We start from the raw sequence: 25756 nt of genomic DNA on the forward strand, positions 1-25756 counted from the left end.
CAATTTTCTATAATTGCGTAGAATTTAAAGCCCTAAGCAGTGACAATAATTTAAAACATTTCTTACTGTAGGATCCTACAATGGTATGGCATTTTTGGATTACCTAATATGAGGCTATATGCCACTCTTTTATAAAGAGTTTGTCTCAACTTTTTTATTTTCTGTTAATCCTCACTCAAGGATATTTTTCCATTGCTTTATAGATAGAGGGGAAGGGAAATAGATAGATAGATAATGAGAGCGAGAGTGAGAGAGAGAGAGAGAAACATCAATGTGGGAGAGACACATTGATTGGTTGCCTTCTGCATGACCCCAACCAGGGCTGGGGGTCGAACCTGTAACCCAGGTATGTGCCTTTGGGAATCAAACCTGTGACCCTTTGGTCCATAAGCTGACACTCTAACCGCTGAGCCAAACAGGTGAGGGCAGAGTTTGTCTTAACTTTTAATTTCTTAATGTTCTTTGCCATTTATATCAAAGGAATCTATAATACCTGCCACAATGGAGTAATTATGGGAATAAATTATTAATTATTACACAAGCAGATATAGTAATCACACATATAGAATAATGAGGATAATTAATGATGGTAATGAAAATGTTAATACTACCTAAACATTTAATAAATGCTTGCTAGGTGTCTGACACTGTTGTAATCACTGCTCTAAGTAAGGTAAATATTAACTTATTTAATACTTTTAACATCCCTAAAGTTTAGGTTAAAATTGTATCCCCATTTACAGAATAGCATCCCTTAAACATTTTATTTCTGCCTTTCTTACCAACACCCTTTTACTTTTTTGCTATCAATTTGTGTAGCCAACATTTCATTTATTTTTATATTTATAAACCACATGAACTCATTTTCAAACCAGCTTCATTTCTCATTTTGGGGGATTCCAATTCAAATATTGTATTAGTTAAGACTCTTCAGAGAAGCAGAATCCAACAGAACCAACAGAATGAGAGATGTATTTTTAAAAATTGCTCATGTGTTCGTGAGTGCTCTCAAGTCTGAAATGCTTAGGGAAAACTGGCAGGCTGCAGATTCAGGCAGGAGCTGAAATCGTAGTCTTGAATCTGCAGGGCAGCCGGATGGAAACTTAGGTAGAAGTCAATATTACATTCTCGAATCCAGAATCCACAGGGCAGGTCAGCAGGTCAAGAACTCAGGCCAGATTTCCTGTTTTATATTCTTGAGACCGAATGTTCTTTTCTGGAAACCCCTGTCTCTACTCATAAGGCTTTAGACTGATTGGATGAGTCCCCCACCCCCCACACACATTATCAAGAGTATTTTGCATTACTCAAAGCCTACTCATTTGAATGTTAGTCACCTCTAAAAATTATCTTCATGGCAACATCTTGATTGATGTTTGAACAAATAACTGGGCACCATAGCCTAACCAAGCTGACGTATAAAATCAAATATCACAGCTCAGGTGTGGCTCAGTGGATTGAGTGTTGTCAATGGATTGAGAGACCCTGGTTTGATTCCCCGTCAAGGCACATGCCCGGGTTGCGGGTCCGATCCCCAGTAGGGGGAGTGCAGGAGGCAGCTGATCAATGTTTCTCTCTCACATTGATGTTTCTATCTCTCTTAAAAAAAAAAAAAATTAAATATCACAAATGGTTATGTTTAAATCCATCAGGCCTGTATAAATTTAGTCTAAATTATGAATCGGCAAATGTACATTTAAATCCTTTGTTGTGCTAGACATTGAATAATGCCCTTTCATACCCATGATGTCCCTTCCATTCTGACAACTTATGCAGTTCAGATCCCTTGAAACCAACAATTGCACATGTACAGGTAGCACCTAGTAGGTCTTCTGAAATCATGCACAGATTTGTAAAAATCTTATGGACCTTAAAGGACAGCCAAGCACTTCACCAACTATATTATACATGAAGATAGACATGAGAACGAGAGTTTAAAGACTTGTGCGAGTAAGCAGCATCCCAGTGAGCAGAGGAGGAAAGCCGGCAGTTCTGTGGGTGCCACAGCCTCGAACTCTCCCCAGGACTCACCCTTTCCCCCTGAAAAGGAAGCTCTCTCTCGTTGGTTAGAAACGTGAAGGTTTTGGTTAAAATTCTAACATTGGAGGCATGGAAAATTCCACATTTTACCTTCCAGTATTTTTTTAGAGACTGGAGAGAGAGGATTATTTTATATTTATAGCATGCATCTAGCTAGATGAATAGTTACATTTTGTAGATGATACTGTTTTCAGATGATAAAGAGGTAAAGTACACATACCACTTATATAAATGCTAGTATTTCTATGCAAATAAACAAGGCAGTTTGAATAAAGTGCCTCTGTGTGCAGAGCTCAGAAACTGTTCTTGGGGATTCTAACTTGGAAAATGAACCCAAGAGCTCTGGCTTCTCCTGCACCTATTCATCTCCCAAGCTGGTTTCAGCAAAACAGCAAGTAAGTGGTAAGAAGTTGAAATAAACAGCATGTAATATCAACGCATGGAAAAGCACAGTCTCTCTACTTCAGGTTATATTGATAAGTGGGGAAAGGGCTTTCATGCACCGTGCTGCTTGGCTCACTTTGTGAACATGACAGGATGAACAAAGGTTTTGGGGTTGTGTTTGTTTTCATTTTAAAACTTGTTCTGGGCTTTAGTGATTTCTCAGCACATTAAACAGAAAATAATTTGTTCAGTCATAGATAATGTAAGAATAAAGGTGCTTAGATTATTGTGTGTTTAGCCAACATTAATGTGTCAAAGAGTAAGAGGAATGCCATGGCATCTTCTTGGGATAAATAGATGAAAGCATCAAGAAGGAGCCTTGGGGTTCTGAAGAGCTGACGAGTTCCAGTAAGAGTCTTGAACCCCACAGAGACGACAGTGAAGCCGCCTCGGCTTACAGCGAGTTTAGAAGATGTGCTCAGAAAGATGCACTTTGGCTTGGAAGTTCTTCATTGAAACAGGTGAGCATTAATATATGTATCAAGAAATGTAAGATAATGTTTTTTAAAAGAGCAAGTTGAAATGTCAGTTCTATATGTTGTTTACTGATTTTCCTTATGAATACTCCCCTCCTTAGAACACATAATTCATGACTTCCCTGAGTCTTTGCTCTTATTTTTCATACATGTTCTGCTATGCAGAGCTTACACTACTCATCAATATCAGTCCTGGCCCTTGAGCAATTTAGTTTCACTTCACGTGATTTTATTTTGTGGTATAGTACTATTTTTTTAGCATATTATGAAGAAATCATAATGGAACCTGTAACAAACATACACTTACTTAGAGACCACTCAGAAACTGCTGGGACCTGTTTGCATAGCACTGTGGTGACAGGTGAACTTCCTGTATTTGTAAGGTTGTTATGTAGGAAACTGCACTTGTGCATTTGTGCTGTTGTGACTTACAGAAGGGAGTCACTCGTCCATGAATTGTGTTGGCTTCAGAGACACCTTTTCTGTTTCTTCATCGGTCGTTCTAACGATGCGTAATGTCACCCAGTGTGTCGAGATCCACCAGAGAGAGGAAAGGTGTTCTGTATAGTCACCTTATCTACCTCAAGTCAAAATACAAGGAACCCATGTTGAGCTGCAGGTGTGTGTGTGTTTATGTGAAAGGTAAGCTGATTCAGGCCAAAGAGGAAAAAAATATCACTTTGTGAAGAGACTGTCCTCAGTGATGTCTTTTACAGCAACAGGCCACAGGTGGAAGTATGTTCTGTTTTGGAAGTGAGGGGAATAGCTTAGTTTAGGGAGGTATTCTCGAATTTGGAGTGTGGAAATTTTATAACAGAGTGTATTTTCTTCATTTGTGCTGCTTAGATCTGCATATCCTGAGCACATTAAGCTTACAACTACTTTGCGCTTTCTCTCAAGCAGATGATCCCGGCGAATGAGCATGACTTCCCTAACGAGTGCCGTGATGGCGCCTGTAGTGAGTGGGTTGAATAGTGTCTGCTGAAAGGATACATCCAAGTCTAACCCCTGGTACCAGTGACTGTGACTTTATTTGGAAATAGGGTCTTTGCAGACACAATTAAACTAAGGATCTCCAGGTGAAATCATTCTGAGTATATGGTGGACCCCAAATCCATTGACTAGTGTTCTCATAAGAGAAAGGAGAAAGAGAGATTTAAAGCACAGACACACACAATGGGGAAGGCATGTGGAGACAGGCAAAGACAGGAGCGATACCGCCACAAGCAAAGGATTGCTGAGAATCGCCACAGGAAGCAGAAGCTAGGAGACAGAGTGGATTCTCCCCTGGAGCCTCATGAGGAAATCAACCCTCAGCAGACCTCCTGCCCCCAGAACTGTGAGACAGTGCATTTCTGTTGTTTTAGGCCTCCGAGTTTGTTGGTTGCTGCAGCAGTAGGCACCTAATACAGCCGCAAAGGCAGGGCATCCCATAGGCTAGGTCACACCTCTTCATCGATGTTTGCCTTTTATCAAGACAGGGCCCTCAAAGGGCACTGAGGTGAGAAAGGCTGTATGACTCTGCCTTTTTTTTTTTATCCTCACCTGAGGACTTTTTCTTTTTGCATTTATCTTCAGATAGAGTGGGAGGGAGAGAAGGAGGAAGAGAGGGAGAGAAACATCGACTGGTTGCCACCCACACAACCCCAACAGGGGCCAAGGATAAACAGCAACCGAAGTACATGCCCTTAGTGGGATCTGAACCTGGGACTCTCTGGTCCGTGAGCCGATGCTGTAACAACTGTGCTAAACCGGCCAGGGCTGACTCTGCCTTTTAACAGTTATTTTCAGATGTATTCTGATGCATTAACAGTCCAACATTTCCATTTTTTGGTGCCATGTGGTGCTTTTGTAGGCATTTCAGTTTACCCCAGGATTTCAAGAATGGGTACATGGATTCTTTTAAGATATGAGGCTGATGCTTTTTATATCCTCATTCTGTAAAAGATAAACTGAGGAGCAGAATGCCCACCTGCTGTGTGTGGTGAGACTGGCCGGCCAGGGACTAGGAGCCCAATAAGAGCAGAACTCAAGGTGACATTTTTACAACACGTTGGTATCAGCAGATGGTAAAAGCATTCATGAGAATTTAAGTTTTTCACCAATGTGACCATTATTCCCTTCTAACAACAAAATTTATGATCTTCTCTGTTTCCTCTCCTAATCCAAATCTTAAATGATGTGAAATGTGACCTAAACGGACTGAATAAATAACTGTGTGAGAAATCATGTGCTGATGGAAGAACGTGTGGACAGAATGATATGGGGGGAGGGGACCGAGCTGTGGAGTCAAAACTCTGTTCGAGCCCTGCCTGAGGTACTTGTAAGCTGTGGGATCACAGGCAAATCCCTTGATTTCTCAGACCTCAGTTCCCACATTTGTGAATCGGGGGAGTGATATCCACTTCAGTGCATTGTTAGGAGGATGAAGGGAGCCATTTATGAAGAGTCCAGCACAAGCTAGGTGCTCATCACAAGGTAGGGGTGTCGATACACATCATGTTCTTGCCTTCACTGTTTCAGGAGGTTTCCGGAACACACAAGGCAGAATTATATGCAGGAAAAGCTTCAGATTTGGTATTAGAGCTCGAAGCTTTCAATCCTGGTTTGTATATTTATATGCATTTGAACCTCTGTGTAAATAGGGCTGAGTGGTTTTAACCTCTTACAATTGTGGTGAGGATTAAAAACGAGATGTCCGAGTTCCTGGCAGTATGTGTTTTCCTTTCCTTATAGCTCATTTTATAGATTTGTTGAGACTATTACTTGATTTTTACTGCTATTATAATATTGCTATCATACTTATTACAGTCAAGGTGTTTAGAGGGACATGGTGGGGATCCCAGCTGGGGTGAGTGTTGTTGGGTGAATCCTTTCCCGTACATGATTTATCTGTAACTGTTAATTTGTGATGTTCCAACATGATAGGGCCTGTGGTGGTGGTAAATGTGGAGGGGACAGAGGAACCTAGATGACAAAGAGAGATGAAAGGGCCCTTACTAAGAAGTTGCCATGGGGACTGAGCCAGGAATTGCCTGGCACAGAGATTACTACGTGAAAACTCATTAGACCTGTCATCCTGACAGCTGATGTGCATCTTGGATTAAGAAAAAAGAAACAACAAAAAGAATCAGTCGTGTGCAAGGTGAAAGAACTCTCTTAGTAAACTTTGTGAAACTTTGCAGCCTCAAGAACACCTACTGTGGGATTCTTTTCTCTCTCTCTCACTCTCTCTCTCTAGAATAGAACACAGAGGGATTAGAGCTTGCTTTCTCACTTTGCAAAAGCATCGTGTGTGCTTGTGTGTGTGTATGTGTGTGTGTATGGGCGGACTTGTTACAGACCACAGCTGGAGCAGTACCACTCATTTCCCGTGGACCTGATGTAAAACAGATGAGAAAATCACTCAGAGTCCACCTTTAGCTAGCAGGAGTGATAGCAGTGTCAGGGATGGCACAGTCATACCTGAGACAACAGGGCCATCAGCCTGAGTAAGTCACCCTAGGTGAGCTCATCTAGGTGAGCTCAGGTAAGTCACCCACTAAGGATTTCAGAAAGCACTCAAAGATAACATTGCATTTGGCTGAGGTCTTACAACCACGGTAGGAAGAAGCCCATGAAATCTGGTCATTAATATGACCAGTTCTTAGGCCACACGGATAGGCCGATTTTGTAACCATTTCTGAAGGATGCTACAGCTGACATTTCCTGTCCAAGGCAGTTGAAGTCGCAGGACAGCTCTGGACACAATGGGATTGTGAGGAACCAAGGCCAAAGGACAGTGGCAGGTCACAGGGGTGCGCAGTCTCGGAGTCACCTGAGAGGATCGCATTTCAGGGGGCCCGCAAATGGTGGAGTCCTATTTTTATTATTATCATTGAGCAATTTAGTTGCACAGGCATATAAAACTACTTTAGAAATATTTGTGCTGACTTTTTATATCTTGTTGGCATTGGAAAGCTTGTAAGAAAGACATAAAATGACTTAGGTCTGAGAATTTTCCAAGAAGTAATGAAACTAATCAATTAAGTGCATGTTTTCTACAAATTTAATCACAGAGAAAATACAGAGAAACAATATATTGTTTTTTAAATAAGTATTGAATTATAAATATAATAATTTTATTTTACTCTTTCACTACCTAGAAATATTTTCCTGGACATTTCATAGTATTGACTATACTCAGTGATGTACCTGCTCTAATCAGTTGCAGGTAACTAGGTTTTCTTCTGAATTTTCATTTTAAATCTGTACATTTAGCTTATTCAATTAGGAATTCATGCTTTGAGGAAGTTTTTTCTGCTTTTTTTTTTTTTTTTTTTTACTGATTCATGTATAATATACTATATTAAGTAGAAAATTCTTTTGAGTTTTTGTTTTAATTTAAAAAATAAAATATAGGCCCTGGCTGGTTTGGCTCAGCAGTTAGAGTGTCAGACTGTGGTCCAAAGAGACCTGGGTTCGGTTCCTGCTAAGGGCACGTACCTTGGTTGCAGTTTGTCCCCAGCCCTGGTTGGGTCATGCAGGAGGCAGCTACTCGATGTGTCCCTTTCACGTCAATGTTTCTCACTCTCTCTCTCCCTACCACTCTATCTGAACAAAAAATGGAAAAATGTCCTCGGGTGAGGATTAGAAGAAAAAAAAAATATATATAGTATTTAGGGTAGTGGTGGAATAAACATGCTAGCCTGAACTATGCATCCTCCAGGGAGACATTCTGAAATCTTCTGAGTGTACTGGTAGCCCCTACTTGTTCAAACTCCGCCTGGCGTTTGGTAATGGGCATAAATCACTTCCAGCATTATATGTGAGTAAAAGTCAGGTCTGAAACCTGATTCTTAAATATGAGAGCAAATATAAAATTCATAATAAAACCGCTATAAATAAAAGATGGATTTCATAAGATACTATAACAGATTAAGCAGTATATATATTTTTTATAAGCCAGAAACATCCATTCTACTGTGTGTTTAGGATAGAAAACCTCCTGGAGGAAAAATGCGTTTTTAAAATCACTGAGAACATTTACATGAGTTAAGCATCTATTTTTTTTACTTAACCAAGGTTGGAGTTCATCTATCAGTCCTTAAACATTACCTTAAATATAAATAGAAAGTATATAATGAATAAAACTGTAAAGAGAGAGAGGGCACAGTGTTATTTCGTGTGAAGAAAAAGCACAGTCGTGAATTTCCGCACGTGACTCAAGGGCCCCGGCGGTGACTGTCCTGCTTCTCAGGCTGCTGGTCACTCACACCCGCCTTGGCGGCGGCGCGACGTGGAGTGCGGTCCCACGCTTGTGAAAGGTGGCTGGGGAGTGAAGTGTAATTTTACGAAACAGAAGGCTTATGGAATCCTTTTTCGTTTTCAGGCATGGTTATGTCTGTACAAGGAAGGTTTCCTGTCGAATTCATGGCACTCAAATTTTCCCTTACGTAGCCTCCATTTTATTTATGTATTTTTAGATTCCTCATTGGTCACTTGGCATACCTTTTGAACGTCCCAGAATGTTCAGGAGTCAGAGGATTCACAGGGAGGCTTTCTTGCCCACGCGGACTGGCACTCAAGGAGAAGCAGTGCCTAGCTAGAATGGAAACGTACATGTTAATGATGTACTTTTGTTCTGAAAATCTTTAATGCACTCACAAGTAATTGCTTATTTACTTACTGTTAGTTTACATTTTATAAATACCTCTAAGTGAGAAGCTTTTGTTTTACTTACAAAACAAAAATGATGTTATTGTTTTTTCATTGAGATTTATTTTACACACTATCTTTTTTTTGCAGTAGTTGATAATATTTTTTAGTTAATATTAGAATGTAAGCCCTGGCTGGTTTGGCTCAGCGGTTGGAGTGTTGGCCTGCGGACCAGAGTCCTGGGTTCGGTTCCTGCTAGGGGCACGTAACAAAAAAAGAAAGAAAAAAATAGAATGTATCCAATAGTAGGAGCTAGTGAAGCTAATAATTAGACAACTGACTTCACTGAAAAAGATTATGTCATTAAAAAATGTGTGGGCCCATAGTACAACAGCAACGCATGAATGAGTAAAGCAATTAATTCTACTATTAGTTGAAATAGGATGACCCAAGCAGGTATCTCTGGTGGTTAGGCATGGTCCAAGGACAACATTTTTGTATCTTGACATTGGATGGGCTGATGATATTTCAAAAACCAGTATGAGGATAATTTCTTAGAGCTGTAAATTCAGTAGGCTGTCAAGGATTTTTTTGTTATATTATTCGACAGGAATATGAAGTGCAGAAATTCTTTATTTCTGATTGAGAGCAGATACATTTTCTTTAGTTTTCGAGTAAGCCATAGGCTGTGAGTTATGGGCTCCTAAGAAGGTCCAGAAGTCTAATAGGACATGTGCCAGAACAGGAAGCCATTCTACTTCCATGCGGAATTGGGCTAAGGAAGTACAATACGTATTGTCCCGACTTGGAGTATCGGTTTATAAGTGCTTATAGAACCATGCATAGGCAACGACAAAACCAGAGAGCTGAATACTCTTCAGTAGATTGTCATTGTATTAATCTTCTAGCTCCTATTCTAAGCCCCTCTATTTAAAATGACAGTAAAGTGATTCACGACCTCTCCAGCCATTCCCCTTTATCTTTTATTCATATGTGTTGCACCACCAACAATAACCAGGTTTCGTCAAAGTTCAAGGCAAGCTCAACTGGCTGTCAATTAGCATTTTGACCAGAGATCTTGTTACTTTTAGTAAAACAAATCAACATTTCTAAAACAAAGTTATTGTTGAAAGGGTTCCTTGTTTGTTTGTTTTAGAGCAAAGCATACTAGTTTTTATATAACCTGTTTTTAATTTTACCATATTGAGAATGCTACCCTCAACATGATTTTATACAGATAGTTTTAAAATAAAACATCAATTTGACGAATGAATTAGTGATCCCACCCTCTTTGCCCAATTATTCTCATTCCTTTATACATTTTCTTGTATAACTAAACTTCCTTCAGAAACTCAGCCCTCACTTATACATCAACAAATGAAACTTTGTGCTAAAAATGAAAAAGAAAATCCCCATATTTCATATTAAACACTAATAATGGCAGTTCAATAAATAAGTTAAGATACTTGTATTTTATTACATGGGCTCCTTTACAGAAAGGCCATATCATTTTATCTTCAACATCAAGCACAGGGCCTGGCAGAAAGCATAAAGTTTACCCTCATTGAATGCTTAAAAATTTTTTTTTCTTTATTGATTTTAGAAAGAGAGAAAGAGAGAGGGAAAGAGGGATAGAAACATTGATGAGAGAGAACATCAAATGGCTACCTCCTGCATGCCCCCCACTGGGGATTTGGCTCACAACCTGGGCATGTGCCCTCACCAGGAATCAAACCAGTGACCTCTTGGTGCATGGGGTGATGCTCAACCACTGAGCCATACTGGCCGGAATCACTGAATACTTTTTGAGTGAATGAATGAATGAATGAATGAATGCTGCAGGTAATTGTAGCATAAAATTATCATGGATATCACTGGCATAAATATGTTCTCTGATGTTAATTTTCTCTAATACAGTTCTAATGTACTGTGGAATGTTTTGATTTGGTACTCTCTTGCATATAAATTACTTTTTAAAGTAATTGTCATAGAATAAAGAACTTTTATTTATTTTTTTAGATTTATTGAGGCATAATTGACAAAATTGTAACACATTCATAGTGTACAATATGATGATTTGGTATACGTATTTCTCTCTGTGTGTGAGAATGTAGGATCTACTCTCATAACAAATTTCAAGTGTACAATATAGTATTTATTAACTCTAATCACCAGGCTATATATTATATCTTCAGAACTTATTCAAATTATAACTGAAAGTTTGTAATTGACTAACATCTCTCCAGTCTCCGCCCCTCACAGTAAAATGGCAACCATCATTCTACTTTCTGTTTCTATAAGTTTGACTTTTTATTTTTTTTTTTAGATTCTACATTTAAGTGATAACCACACAATATTTGTCCCTATCTGTCTGGCTTGTGTCACTTATCATAAAACTCTCAATAAATGGATATAGAGATAACATATCTCAATATAATAAAGGCTGTTTATGACAAGCTCACAGCTAACATCACACTCAATGGTGAAAAGCTTAACATCTTCCTCTAAGATCAGGAACAAGACCAGGATGCCCACACTTGTCAATTCTATTAAACAATGTACTAGAAGTCCTAGCCAGGCAATGAGGTAAGGACATGAAATAAAAGGCATCCCAATCAGAAACAGCTTCTTTAATAATATAATAACCAACATTTATTTCATACTTACTGATACTATACTAAGCACTTGCCATAATCTAACCTCACAACTGCCTTGGAAAGATACTATTAATATCTCCATTTTATAGACAAACAGCCTGAGGTATGGAAAGGCAAGTAACTTGGAAAAGATATTACAGCTAATACATTTTATTTTATTTTATTTTTTTTGTGGTACGTGCCCCTAGCAGGAACCAAACCTGGGACTCTCTGGTCTGCAGGCTGACACTCAACTGCTGAGCCAAACTGGCCAGGGCACAACTAATGCATTTTAAAATCAAGATTCAAACTTAGATATTCTAAAACACAACAGTACAATGTTAGTGGCAGTTTACAGTATTCAAGGAATATGACTATTTAACATAAAATTTGCTATCATTCACTTTACATTTTGGAGGGAGTGACATTCCAAGCCAATTAATAGCTTTTGACATCCTTCAAATCATTCTGTAGGCAATGTGGATCAACGTATTTTATAAGGTCAGGGATAACTATTTTATCTTGTATTTTGTAAAAGCAAGAAAAATAAAGTTGAGACATGTTAAGATAGCTTAAACACTCAGTGGCATTTTTCAAAAATGTCCAAAAAAAAAATGATTACAAAATAATCATTTATTTTTTAATATACAGAGCATTTAAAAAATTTGATTAACATTTTCACACTATCTATCACTGAATTCATATTTTATATGCCTCCCCACCTTAAGAAAAAAAGGACTCTCATTTCTTAAATATACACCAAATTAAAAAAAAAACAAAACCAGGAAACAGCAGCAGCATTTCTTCTTCACAGTCTCTATCTGGCTGGTCGCATCCTGCCGTTGTTTCCATTGGGAAGCCCAGTTGCTCATCCTCGGCTGAGTAAGTGGCCTGCCTGGCTAGAGCTTGCTCTGCCCTCCTTGGTTAGAAACTCTGGCCTCTTTGAATGCCTTCCCCCCAACACCCAGCCTGGAGTTTGATATTTGCTAGTTAGATATTTATTGAAAAGGCATTTGATGCATAACATATTGGGTAAAGGAATAGTTGTAGAAAAAATATGAACATTTCACCTCCTAAGGTATCTTTATAAGGTCTTGAATCCAATGAGAGTTTTCATAGGTTAGGACCAAACACAGTGAGCCGCAGCTCTTACCGCAGTGTCGGTGCTGCTCTTCGTGTTCTGCAGCACCGAGGAGGCCGAGCTGCCGGTGTGAGGTCAGGGTGCTGGCATGACTGGTTTCTAGAGAGGAGTCTCTCTCTGGCCTGTTGACGGTCACCGTCTCATCAAGCAGGCCCTGCCCTCATGACTTCGCCTAAATCCAGTGATCTCTCAAAGGCCCCATCTCCAATCATAGTCACTTTGGATATTAGGGCTTAAACATACGATTTTTTCAGGAGTGCAATTCAGTCTATAGAACTTCCTTAAAGAATACTAGATTTTCATAAAAACTTTTCTATATAGATCTTAGCTCATGAAAAATTCATTTACCCCGAGTACTGAAGAATGTACTTGTTTCACAAACGTTTCAGCTGAAGTGCTTCTAGTGGCTGAGTGCTCCGTTTATTTTAGGACAGAGCTTTGAATGGGAAAGAGGCCCGAGGCTGAGAAAGCATACTGCTCAGAGTGGGCTGCACTGCAGGCTCTGGGAAGCCGTACTCCTGGCCTCTCGAAAGCCCAAAGTGCTGCTCAATATTCCTGGAAGAAGACTTTGACATGCATTTTTAGGAGAAACAAAGTAAAATAGAATTGCTTATTTTATTGCTAATATTTATAAACTTTTCTTCAGTCATTTGGAATCCGAAATTCTGATTTGTACCACGATGACTCTTTGCCATCTATCAATTTGGAAAGGATGAAGTCTTTTCAAACATGTGCTGAATATGTACCACTTTTGCTATTTAGATCGCTCACTTTGAGTGTTCAATGTGTCTGAATATAGAAAGGTAAAATCAAACATAATTTGAGAAGGAACAGAAGATAAATTTATTTGATTGAAAATTTCCAGCAAATCCAATGATTTGGCTCTTACCTCATTCCCAAAGAAAATGAGGTGAAATGTGTGTGTGTGTGTATGTGTGCGTGTGTGTGGTGTTAAGTGTGTGAGACAGAGAGACAGAGATCAGTCAAGTTGCTCACAGATTATTAAAATGAGGTAAAAGAGATATATGAGAACATAATATTAATGAGAACATTTTAATGCTGTGTCCTATCTACCAAGTTGTTGAAATGTGAGTTCTATGTAGACTTTGCACAGATCCAAGGAAAGCTACAAGTGTGCCCAGTCCTCTAAACTCATGATGTTGGGTAGGTATATTTACAAAGATTTGTCTACAAAGAACCGTTAGACTACAGGAAGCCCCATTTTCAATATGTCTGCATAACACCAATTAATATTAACAAGAAGTATATCTGAACATGGAGAGACAGCCTTTTTAACATTTGCCTCCTATTTTTTTCTCTAATAAGTTATTACTGACCACAATGCTCATTAGTGGAACCATAAAAAGGAGCTACTGGTAAATAATAACAATTCTTTGTAGTTATACGGTGCCTTTGATCAGAACAGCTCAAAGCTTTCATGACTCATTAATCTCTGAATACTTCAGTGAAGTATGAAGGTATTAAGGATTACTACCATCAGTCTGTAAACAGAGAAACTGAGGCATTCAAAAGAAACTATCCCAAGGTCATTTAGTGATTTGGTGACAAAATCAGGGATATGATCTATAACCAAAAATAATTAGAGCAAAGATTAAACAGTGCTCAACAGAAACCAGTAGTTCTGAGAAATTGCTGAGAAAGTTCATGTAAAAAATACCTGGAAACAACATTGCTTTAAAAGACATGCTTTTTATTTAATTTTTATTTACATTATTTCTTCCATTTAGTAACGGAGAACTCTCCACAGCTTCCCATGTAGATTCCTTAATATTCGGCAATTTCCTTGAGACTTTTCTGTTTTGTGTCTCTTCTATATGAGCAAATAATGTACATTTTCTATGAAATGTGTTCAAATTAATTATTATAGGAAAAAGATGTAAATAATTACAATATATATCCATACCTAAAAATGTTTAATCAATTAAATATCAATCTATCTCATCCATTGATTTTGAAAAACATTCTATAAAAATATTATATACTCTACTGTACTGTAATTTTTATGTGTATGGAGGTTAAAAGCATAGACCCTGAAATGTTATTATTATTATTTTCAAAAGCCAAATTTTCAGTTTCAATTAGAAATTACACTCAGAAGATGGCAAATGCATTTTCTTTAAAACTTGTCTCAGGAGAAGCTTCATTGTGTGGTTTACTGGAAGAATAAAAATTTATCTTTCACATGATTATTTTTCATTGCCCCTTTACTCTGTTATGGTTACTAAAATTTTCAAAGGCTTTTGCCTTGGGACCCCTGTAGAGTGGCAGAGTCTATAAAGGCCAGGATTACCTTGTTTGCACACACACACACACACATACACACACATGCACTCACACACTCACACACTCTTGTATTTGATGTCTTTGTCCCCATTCCCTGTTTCCTAGTATTTCACAGTTTTATACATAGTAGACCTTTAAAACTGTTTGTTCATTGATTTCCTTGTTATTCAGTTGAGGGTTTACCTTCGTCATACTATTGGTTTTGTTTTTATGACACAAAAGGCTTCCTTTTTATTATCTCTGGTGTTTTTCAGATAAAACCTAATGTCACTGCTTGTTTAAATGTGGCCCATCAACCTCTCTCAGGATACCTGAGGTGCTAATTAGAATGCATATTCCTGGGTACCAACACAGACCAACTGTCTCACAATCTCTGTGATTAGAGCCCCAGAATGAATAAATTTAACACAACCCCTCTAGGACATTGTTATACACATTAAACTTGAGAACCTTTCCTGTCTTGTAATTATAGATAATACTATGGTATTTACTATGTCAGGCATTGTTCTGAGTACTTTATGTATGATAAGTCATTTAATCTCATAGAAAACCTTGGAGATACTATGATGTAAAAAAAAGTGTCTTGCTAAGAATATAAATTACTATCAAACAACAAGTGCTGGTGAGGATGTGGAGAAAAGGATACTGCACTACAATGTTTGTGGGAATACAGATTAGTGCAGCCACCATGAAAAACAATATTGTGTATCTTTAAAAAATTAAAAATGGAACTGCTATTTGACCCAATGATCCCACTTCTAGGACTATATCCTAAGAATCTTGAAATATCAATCAGAAAGAATATATGCACCCCTATGTTCATAGCAGCACTATTTATAATAGCTGATATCTGGAACTATCCCAAGTGTCCATCAGTAGATGAGTGGATAAAAAGTTGTGGTACATGTACACAATGGAGTACTATGCAGCTGTAAGAAAGAAAGATCTTTTACTCTTTGAGGTGACATGGAGGAACCTGGAGAATTTTATGCTAAGTGAAATAAGCCAATCAGAGAAAGACAAATATCACATTATCTCACTTATTTGTGGAATATAATGAACAAAACAAGCTGATGAACAAAATAGATCCAGAGACATGGAAGTAGAGAACAGACTTACAAACCTCAGAGGGAGGGGGAATGGGAAGGGTGGGAAGAGAAAAACCAAAGAACTTATATGCATATGTACATAACCAATGGACACAACAGTATGGTGAAAATGGGGGGATAGGAGTGGATGGAACATGTCAATGGGGTAAAAAGGAGGGACATCTGTAAAAAAAATAAAATTCATAAAAATAACAACATGAACACCAGGAGACATGTACAAGAATGTTCAGAGTGACATTGTTGTAATAGAAAATAACTGAAAAAGACCTAAGTTGCCATCAAAAGAAGAATAAATGAAAGTCCTACAGCATAGTGTTATCCAGCAGTGACAATGAGTGTGAACTGTATTGATCAAGATGAATAAATGTAAAGTACATATAGTTGAACAATAACAACAAAAATATGAATTACTGCTCTTAATATGCTTTTGTTATTGTACTAATCATATGTGAGATGGCAAGGCCTATTTCATAATTAATTGATAGGAAGTTGCAAAAATAAGAGGTCCTGACTACCCTTTACCAAGATTGAATTGCTTTTTGAAATTATCACTGGAATGGTAAAATTATTTCATTGAAATCTTATTGCATAGTTGAATGGGTTTATTTTATTTATATTTAGGTCTCAGTCATAGATAATGACACATTTTTTAAGAAAATTTTGCAACTTCTAGTAATTTTTCTATTGTTAATTTTTACTTTTAGGTTCTTAAAATTTGATCACTAATAAATTATCTAAAAAAAATTCAAAAATTTTTCCCAAGGTCCCAAGCAAGATGGTGACCTAGGTAAATGCGGTATTTAAATCCTCCCACAATCACATCAAAATTACAACTAAACTACAGAACAACTATCATTCAGAATTGCTTGAAATCTAGCTGAACAGAAATCCTACAACTAAGGATATAAGGAAGAAGCCATATCCAGACTAGTAGGAAAGGAGAAGATTCAGAATGGACCAATCCCGCACCCAACTGTGGTAGATGAAAATTGGGTGGGTCCTGACCTGTGTGGCTCAGTTGGTTGAGCATCATCCCATGCACCGAGAAGTCACCTGGTTCTACTTCTGGTCAAGGGCACATGCCCAGGTTGTGGACTTTATCCCTGGTAGGGGGGCATGCAGGAGGCAGCTGACCATGTTTCTCTCTCTCTCCCTTTCCCTTCCTCTTTCTTTAAAAATCAATGGACTATTGAAAAATATTAAACAAAAAATTGGGTGGGATATCTCAGCTTCATAGGTGTCCCCTGAGGAATAAGGCTTTCAAGACCCATATCAGGGACCCAGTCCAGTGTTCCAGTGTCAGGAAGAGAAGGTCTGGCTGTAAAAGCCAGCAGGAATTATAGCTGAGTTAGAAGGCTTCTGGAGTCCCTGGTGTTCCTCTTGAAGGGCCTATGCACAAACTTAGAATCACTCATTTAGAGCAGCAGCTTGAAAGGCACTATGAACATATGGGGAAGAACTGAATTGTCTCAGATCAGGGTGGGGTCTGGAGGGGCAGTTTTCTCTGAGACAGAAGTGATAGCAGAGGCCATTGTTCCTTTGCTGAGCTTTCCCTATACAGAGCCAGCAGGTGGGTGCCATATCTGAGTCTCCATCAACCTGGATGACACTGTTTGCCTCACCTAGGTGATTCCCAAAGACCCCGCCCCATCCAACCTGCAGGCCCACTCAAGCCATTTCCAGTGGCTTTTCCATACAAATGGCCTGTCTGGTGTCATGCTTCAGACTTTCCTAAAACCTCTGGAACAAGCAGCATCTGGCCTCAGTGTGCTCTGTACCTCAAGCTAAGTGGCCCCAGGCCTGACACTAGCAGCAGCCAGCCTTGGTTCAAAGCTTGGTCTCTCCTGGGCACCTCCAAGCCCACCACAAGTAGCAACCATCTGAAAATGCTCTATAGTTCAATGTCCGATAGCCCAGGCAGGGCACAGGTGGCAACTGACCTTGGCCTTCACTTCTTGGGAGGCTCCAGAGCCAGTGTACCTGGTGGACATCTTCAGACTATATTGAAGCACCAGCCAACCACCTCCACAACAACACACTTAAGGGGTGGACTTAGTGGGCACCAGATCCCTGCTTAAGTAAGTTTTGCTCTGTGGGGTTGGTTCTTGTACAGCTGATCCTCCATGGTGATCACAGCCAGTACTCACAGACATTCAGCCTGGGGGTAAATTCTTCCCATCGAGGTGTCAACAGCAATCAAGTCTCAACTAAAACAGGAGGGTGCACACTCCCATGTGGGGTGCACCTCGAGGGCCCAGTTCAGGTGATTGAGGAGGCTCTGCCACTGGACCTTACAGGACACCTACTACATAAGGCCGTGCTACCAAGACCTGGAGCTGTAGCAGCTCTGCCTAATACACAGATACAAACACAGGGAGGCAGCCAAAATGAGGAGACAAAGAAACATGTTTCAAATAAAATAACACCAAAACTCCAGAAAAAGAACTAAACAAAATGGAGACAAGCAATCTACTAGATGCAGAGTTCAAAACACTGGTTACAAGGATGCTCAGTGAACCTAGAGGACGAGTAGGGGAACGTACTGAGAACTTCAACAAAGAGATGGAAAACAAAAATATAAATAGAAAACATAAAAAAGAACCAGTCAGAAATGAAGAATGCTTTATAGGGAGTGAACAGTGGAGTAGATAGATGAAGCAGAAGATCAAATCAGAGCTTTAGAAGACAAGAATGCAGAAAACACCCAATCAGAACAGCAACAAGAAAAAAGAATCCAGGGAAATGAGGATAGTATAAGCTGCCTCTGGGACAACTTCAAGCACACTAATATTTGCACCATGGGGGTGCCAGAAGGAAAAGAGAGAACCCAAGGACTTGAAAGCCTATGTGAAAAAATAATGATGGAAAACTTCCTTAACCTGATGAAGGAAATATACATACAAGTACAGGAAGAACAGAGAGTCCCAAACAAGATAAACCCAAAGAGGCCCACACCAAGATACATCATAATTAAAATGCCAAAGGTTAAAGACAGAGAAAATTTTTAAAGAAGCAAAAGTAAAACAAGGGAGCTCCCATAAGACTGTCAGCTGATTTTTCATCAGAAACTTTGCAGGCCAGAAGGGATTGGCAAGAAATACTGAAAGTGATAGAAAGCAAGGACCTAAAACCAAGATTACTCTATCCATCAAAGCTGTCATTTAGAATAGAAAGACAGATAAAGAGCTTTTCAGACAAGAAAAACCTAGAGAAGTTCATCATCACCAAACCAGTTTTACAAGTAATGTCAAAGGGCCTTCTAGAAGAAGAAAGAGGAGAAAGAGAAGGAAGAGGAAGGAAAAAGAAGAATCAGGAAGGAGGAGGAAGGAGGAATGAAGAGGAATGAAGGAGGAAGGAAGAAAAAAGAAAAATATATAAATAATAAGATGACAATAAATACATATCTATCAACAATTGCTTTAAATGCAAATAGATTAAATGCTTCAATCAGAAGACACATGGAGGCTGAATGAATAACCAGACGAGCCCTTACATGTGCTGTCTGCAAGGACTCACTTCAGATTGAAAGACACACACAGACTGAAATTAAAGGCATAGAAAGACACATTTCATAAAAATGGAAACAAACGAAAAGCTGGGGTAGCACTTCTTATGCCAGTCAAAATAGACTTTAAAACAAAGGCTACTTAACAAAAGACAAAGAAGGACCCAGCAATTGCTCTTCTGGGTATTTATCTGAAGAAACCCAAAACACTAAATTGAAAAGACATGTACATCCACATGTTCACTGCATCATTATTTACAATAGCCAAGATATGGAAAGCAACCTGTGTCCATCAAAAGATAAATGGACAAAGAAGAAATTGTACATATATACAATGGAATGTGACTCAGCCATGAAAATGAATGAAATCTTGTCATCTGCAACAACATGGATGAACCTAGAGGGTATTGTACTGAATGAAATAAGTCAGACAGAGGAAGAAAAATACCATGTGATTTTACTTTTATGAAGTATTTAAGAAACAAAATAGACAAGCAGAACAGAAACAGACTCATAGATACAGAATATTTTGACCATTGCCAAATGGGAGGGGCGTTGGGGTAATTGATGAAAAAAGTAAAGGGGTTAAGAAATACAAACTGTAGGTACAGAATAGTCATGAGGATGTAAAGTACAGCAGAACACACTCAATAATATTGTAATAACTATGTATGGTGTCAGATGGGTATGTGTTTTATCGGGATAATCACTTAGTAAGTGACATAATGTCTAATCACTGAATTGTATACTGAAACTGTATTGTATGTCTACTGTAATTGAAAAAAAATATTTAAAGTAAAAGCAACATTTTTCCAAAGGATTTTTTTGGGGACAATTAAAGAAATTTGAATATGAACAAGGTGTTAGAAGATATTTAGAAATTAGTGCTGCTACAGTAATCAAGGTAGTGTGGTACTGGCGAAAGAACAGATAAATAGATCAATGTAACAGAATGAAGAGCCCAGAAATAAATTTACAAATACAGTCAATTCAGTTTTGAACAAAGAAGCAAAATAAATTTTGTGGGAAAAAGACACTCTTTTTCAACAAATGGTGCTGAGCAAATGGACATCTGCATACTGCAGGGTGAAAGAAAGGGCTCCAGACACAGACGACATCTTTTACAAAAATTAACTCAAAATGGATCCTAGACTATACGTAAAATGCAAAACTATAAAACCACTTAAAGATAATACAGGAGGAAATCTAGACAATCTTCAGTACAGCAATAACTCTTTAGATACTATACCAAATGCACAATCCAAGATGATATAAACTTTATTAAAATTAAAAAGTTATGAAAGACAAGGCCAATAGAATAAAGAAAATAGTAACTGACTAGGAGAAAATATTTTCAAAAGACATATTTGATAAATAACTGTAACCATAATATATAAAGAACTATTAAACTTAACAAGACAATGGACATGATAGGCATATTAAAAGATACTCTGTCATATGTCATTAGGGAAATGTAAATTAAAACAATGAGATACTACTACCACCTATTAGATTGGCTCTAATTCAAAATACTGATGACCTCAAATGCTGGGGAGGTGAGAGAGCAATGGGACCTCTCATCTGTTGAGGGAAATGCAGACAGATAACAGCCATTTAGGAAGACAATTGGGCAGTTTCTTGCAAAACAGAAATACTTTTACCATATTATTCTGTGATCACTGTCCTTGATATTTACCCAAATGTATTAAAAATTTATGTTTACATAAAAACCTGCATACTAATGTGTATAGCAGCTTTATTCATTATTGCCCAAACTTTGAGGCAATCAAGATGTCGTTCAATAGTTGAATGGATAAATAAACTAGGTTAAATACAGATAATAAAATGTTTTTTAGCAATAAAAATAAATGAGCTATTAAGCCATGAAAAGACATGGAAGAACCTTGAATTAATATTACTGAGAAAAAGAAGCCAGTCTGAAAAGACAACATAGTGACCTCAACTATATGACAATCCGGAAAAGGCAAAGTAGGGAGGCAGTAAAAAGATGCAGGGTTGGTTGGAGGGAGGGGGAAATAGGCAGAGCACAGAGAACTTTTAGGGCAGTGAAACGGTTCTGTATGATACTAGAATGGTGGACACATATTATACATCTGTCTAAGCCCATAGAATGTATAGCACCTAGTGTGGACCATAATGTAAAGTATGAACTTTGGGTGATAATGGTATGTCAATGTAGGTTTATAAATTTTGACAAATATATCACTCTGGTGTTGGGATTTTGATAGATGGGGATTCTGTGAATGAGTTGGGACAGGAGCAATATAGGAAATCTTTTTTTTTTTTTTTTTGGTACGTGTCCCTAGCGGGAACCGAACCCGGGACTCTCTGGTCCACAGGCCGACGCTCTAACCCCTTAGCCAAACCGGCCAGGGCTGAACATCTTTTTATTTTCTGCTCAATTTTGCTGCAAAAAGAAAACTGCTATAAAAATGAAGTATTTTTAAAAACCCAGTGCTAATTTTGAAATGTATTATAATAATATGGTTATGAAGAAAGTGCCTCCTTTTTAAGAGACATATTCTGAAATATTTAACAGTGAAATGACAAAATGTCTTTGAAAATGTTTAGTGTACATGTAAAGAAGTGAAATATTTATATATATGTATATACATATATATTAGCAAATGTGTCTAAATGTAATCATTTATTAAATCTAGATAATGGGTATGTGATATAATTCTCTCTACTACTTTTATTTATTTTTTTAATCTTCATCTGTGGATATGTTTTTTTTTAATTGATTTTTTTTTAGAGAGAGAAACACTGATGTGAGAGAGAAGGAAACATCGGTGGGTTGCCTCCCATTACTCATCCCACCGAGGGACTGAATACACAACCTGGTTATATGTCCTTACTGGGAATCAAACCTGCAACCTTTTGGTATGCAGGATTATACTCCAACCAACTGAGCCACCTAGCCAGGGCTCTACTACTTTTATGTATTTTGACATTATCCATAATTAAAAATAAGAAGAAATACTTTAATCCATTTGCCACACAATAGCTTATTTTTGAATGTCTGTCAGCTAAGACCATCTAGCTCACCAGTCCTCACCTCTGGCAGAACATTAGAATCACACAGGAATTAATTAAATCAGACTTTCTGGGGGCAGTGAGGGAGTAGGACCTTGAATCAGCATTTTAAAAAGCTCAAATATGTGTGAAGAATATAATGTACAGAATAAACTGGCAAACAAAATAGATCCAGAGACATGGAAGCATAGAATAGACTGACAGATCTCAAAGGGAAGGGGGTGGCGGTGGGGAAGAGATTGACCCCAAAATGCATATATGTAATACCAATAGACACAGACAATAGTGTGGTGAAGGCCTGGGGGAGGGACGGGAGCAGGGTGGAGGGAGTCAGTGGGGGAACAAAGAGGAGACATCTGTAATACTTTCTACAATAAAGATTTAAAAAAAGAAGTTATGAACCACTGTTCTAACCACTCTATTTCTGCTTTCTGGAAATGAAGAAATGATGTCATGAACAATTTCTCATGGCACCTGCAAACTCAGTCATGTAACTATCAGCCATTCCTAACAAGAAAGGAAACATGTTGTACCATGGTTGTCTCATCTTCCCAAACTCTGGAGAACCATAGTAATTTCCCACTAATGTGATTATATATGATGGCTAGGTGGATAGATACATAAATAGGTAAATAGATTGATAGATGATAGATAGATATAGATGATTGATAGGTGGAATATATACCAGATAGAATTATACATGTATATGTCTCAAATTCACTGGGCACCTACTATATGCTAGGCATTGTGTCAGAAGTTTTCATTGCCTCATTTATTTGTTTGTTTAGTTTTTTGCACAAAACCATGGGAGACAGGTGGGATGATCCCTGTATTTCCCATGAAGAAACTGAAGCTGAGAGCTTTTTATTCTCTCCTCATTTTTCACCCAGAATTTCCAGATGCCCCTTTATTCTGGACTCCTCAGAGTTTCTTTCCTTCCATTCTTTGAGGCAGATTCCAGAGCATTTTGTCGTAGGAGATGGCGCACACATACTCTTTCCGATCTTTGTGTCTGTGGATTCGTTCATTCTTCCTGGCTTTCCTTTAGGGTCATTAAAACCCAAGTCTCACATGTGAAAGAACCGACTGAAACATATTTAAACAGTATGCCATTTAAATTGTTTTTAAAAAGCAATTTTCTACTGTAGATTTAGAAACCAACAGATCCATTTTAGCTAGAATATTTTCTGATTAATTTAATCTGTATAAAATTACATAAGCAAACTTAAAACAAGCCTACATCAATTTTTTTTTGCCTTTGGATGTAACGTAGTATTTTCAAAAATGAACCAAATAGAGTAATTAGCCCCCAGGCAGAGCAAATGACTCTTAATAGCATCTCTCATACATTCCTTTGGTGAAAATACTGAAAATGAAAATAACAACAGGGCAGCCCATGGGTTAAAACTCGGTATGTGCTCTATTAAGTAATGTTTTGGAATATTAATACAGAGGGTTACCTTTACAGAAGTTCAGAAGGAAAGAGAATTGATATCTTCCCTTTTAGATCTCAAAAGCTCTCTTCTGACAGACCATGATTTTCAGCAGTGCTTGGCTGTGCCTATAATTGCATGGAGAGGCTTACTTTTCAGTTCTTTAGTTAATTCTGTTTTTATTTATTCAGCTTTAATTCCATTATTTGTGGCAGCATAAGATCATGAATGAAATATCCCAATTGTACTTGGTGGGAATCAAGATTTTATGTTTTGAAAAGAAGATATGAGTTATAGTGTGAAGATCCTACTGTAGTGGTTAGGAGGTCTGACCCCCAAGGTTTAAACTAGCTCTGTATTACTTGGGCAAAACACTCCAGCAATCTGGAAATTGTTTTTCACGTTTGCACAATTAGAGGGCTGCGTCTGATCATCTTGAAGGTCCTTTTATAGTTGTAGAATTTTAATGATGCTACCTTATATTTAAACACAACGGTTATTATTGATGATAGCAAGTAACCCACAATTCATGATTCGGTGAGGATTTTATTCTTTGTGCATTGTACTTTACACCAGTATTTCTAAAATTTGTGTGAGCATTGAAACCATCTGAGGTGCTTGTTTAAAGTGCAGGTTCTGGTTTGTTGGGTTTAGAATGTGGCAAGGAATATATATTTAAATAAGTCCTCTAGGTGATTCTGATGCAAATTGTGCTCAAATGATACTCAGAGGAATGCTTTTCCTATAATTCTGCTGAGCAATGATTCTCCAACTTTTCTTTCTATGTAGTCATCCTGAAGGAACAGGCTTTCTTGCACTGGTAATAAAAGGTCACTCAGGGAGAAGGTCTTGTCGGTGTAGAAGGCGTCAGAGTGATCAGTATAAAAATAGCAAGGGAGTGTAGTTTGACTATCGTTATAGGTGATTCTGAAATGGTCCTTTAAATAAGTAGTGGTGGGACGGTGGTCATTGTTCAGAAGGAGCTTGACTTAAGAGCCGTGGACTTAAATAATTTGATTTACATGTATGAAGCATGGAATAATTTGCTTAAAATTATTTTGACTCAAAGTGTATATTATAATATAAAATATTTATACAGAAAAAGGCAAAACAAAGACACATCGGTGGAAGAAGTGTACCTGATCCTAAAATGAATTCATCCTGCCTTCTTCTGGGTTATAGTTCTCTCCCTACTCTCCAAATTCCCCATGTACCATTCTAAACCATTCTATTCTATTTTCCTTATCTTCATAATCTTTTCAAGAATTACTATTTTTGGTTATGTGTATTATTTGTTATTAGATTTAATTGATTTCTCCACTATCTTCATTATTGTCTTTTGAATCATCCTACAGATGTGAAATGGACCCCACTCCCACCCTAAATGTATCCCATATACTGAGATTGATGGTGCCACATACACCAATGGGGTATAAAAAGATTTTTTTACTCACATAATGAGGCTTTCTGGGGACAGCAAGACAGGCTCACACGTGGGTACAAAAAATGGGTGAGAGAGCTGGGAGATAAGGCTGCTTGGCTTTATTGTGGTTAGGTGGTGGGACTAGGGCAGAGTTCCCACATGCAGCGGGTGCTTTCATGGTTTAATTCCTACGAGCAGCAAGGGCAGGAGTGCCTGGGCTTTCTTACTGTCTACATGTAGGGAAGAAGAGAGGGTGGGGCTTGAAAGCTATCAACAGTCAAACGTCGAAAAAAGGATTCAGGCTCTTTATTATATCTATATTTGCTTAATTTGGACTTGGTTTTTAAATGTTTTAAAGGTTTAAAGTGAAAGCATACATCAGCAATTTTATTTTATACCTCTCCTCCACAATGTAGACTTTAAAAGCTATGAACTTTCTTCTAAATACTTCTTTGCTCTATTCCATGAATGTGGACATTTATACTTTATCATTTAGTTCAACATACTTTTTATGGTCTTCTTTGACCTATGGGTTCTTTAAAAGCATGATG

General features: G+C 38.0%; 1 protein-coding gene across 1 annotated transcript in view; it reads left to right on the forward strand.

Annotated features, from left to right (window-relative positions):
* The window catches only part of OFCC1 (orofacial cleft 1 candidate 1), a 345526-nt gene that overhangs the window by 34402 nt on the left and 285368 nt on the right, over positions 1-25756 (forward strand). The window contains exon 7 of the mRNA XM_036255603.1: positions 2782-2945. Coding sequence (XP_036111496.1) covers positions 2782-2945 — 164 coding nt within the window. The remainder of the gene's footprint in view (positions 1-2781; positions 2946-25756) is intronic.

Source organism: Molossus molossus, unplaced genomic scaffold, assembly GCF_014108415.1.
Source record: "Molossus molossus isolate mMolMol1 unplaced genomic scaffold, mMolMol1.p scaffold_m16_p_12, whole genome shotgun sequence".
Classification (NCBI taxonomy): Eukaryota; Metazoa; Chordata; class Mammalia; order Chiroptera; family Molossidae; genus Molossus; species Molossus molossus.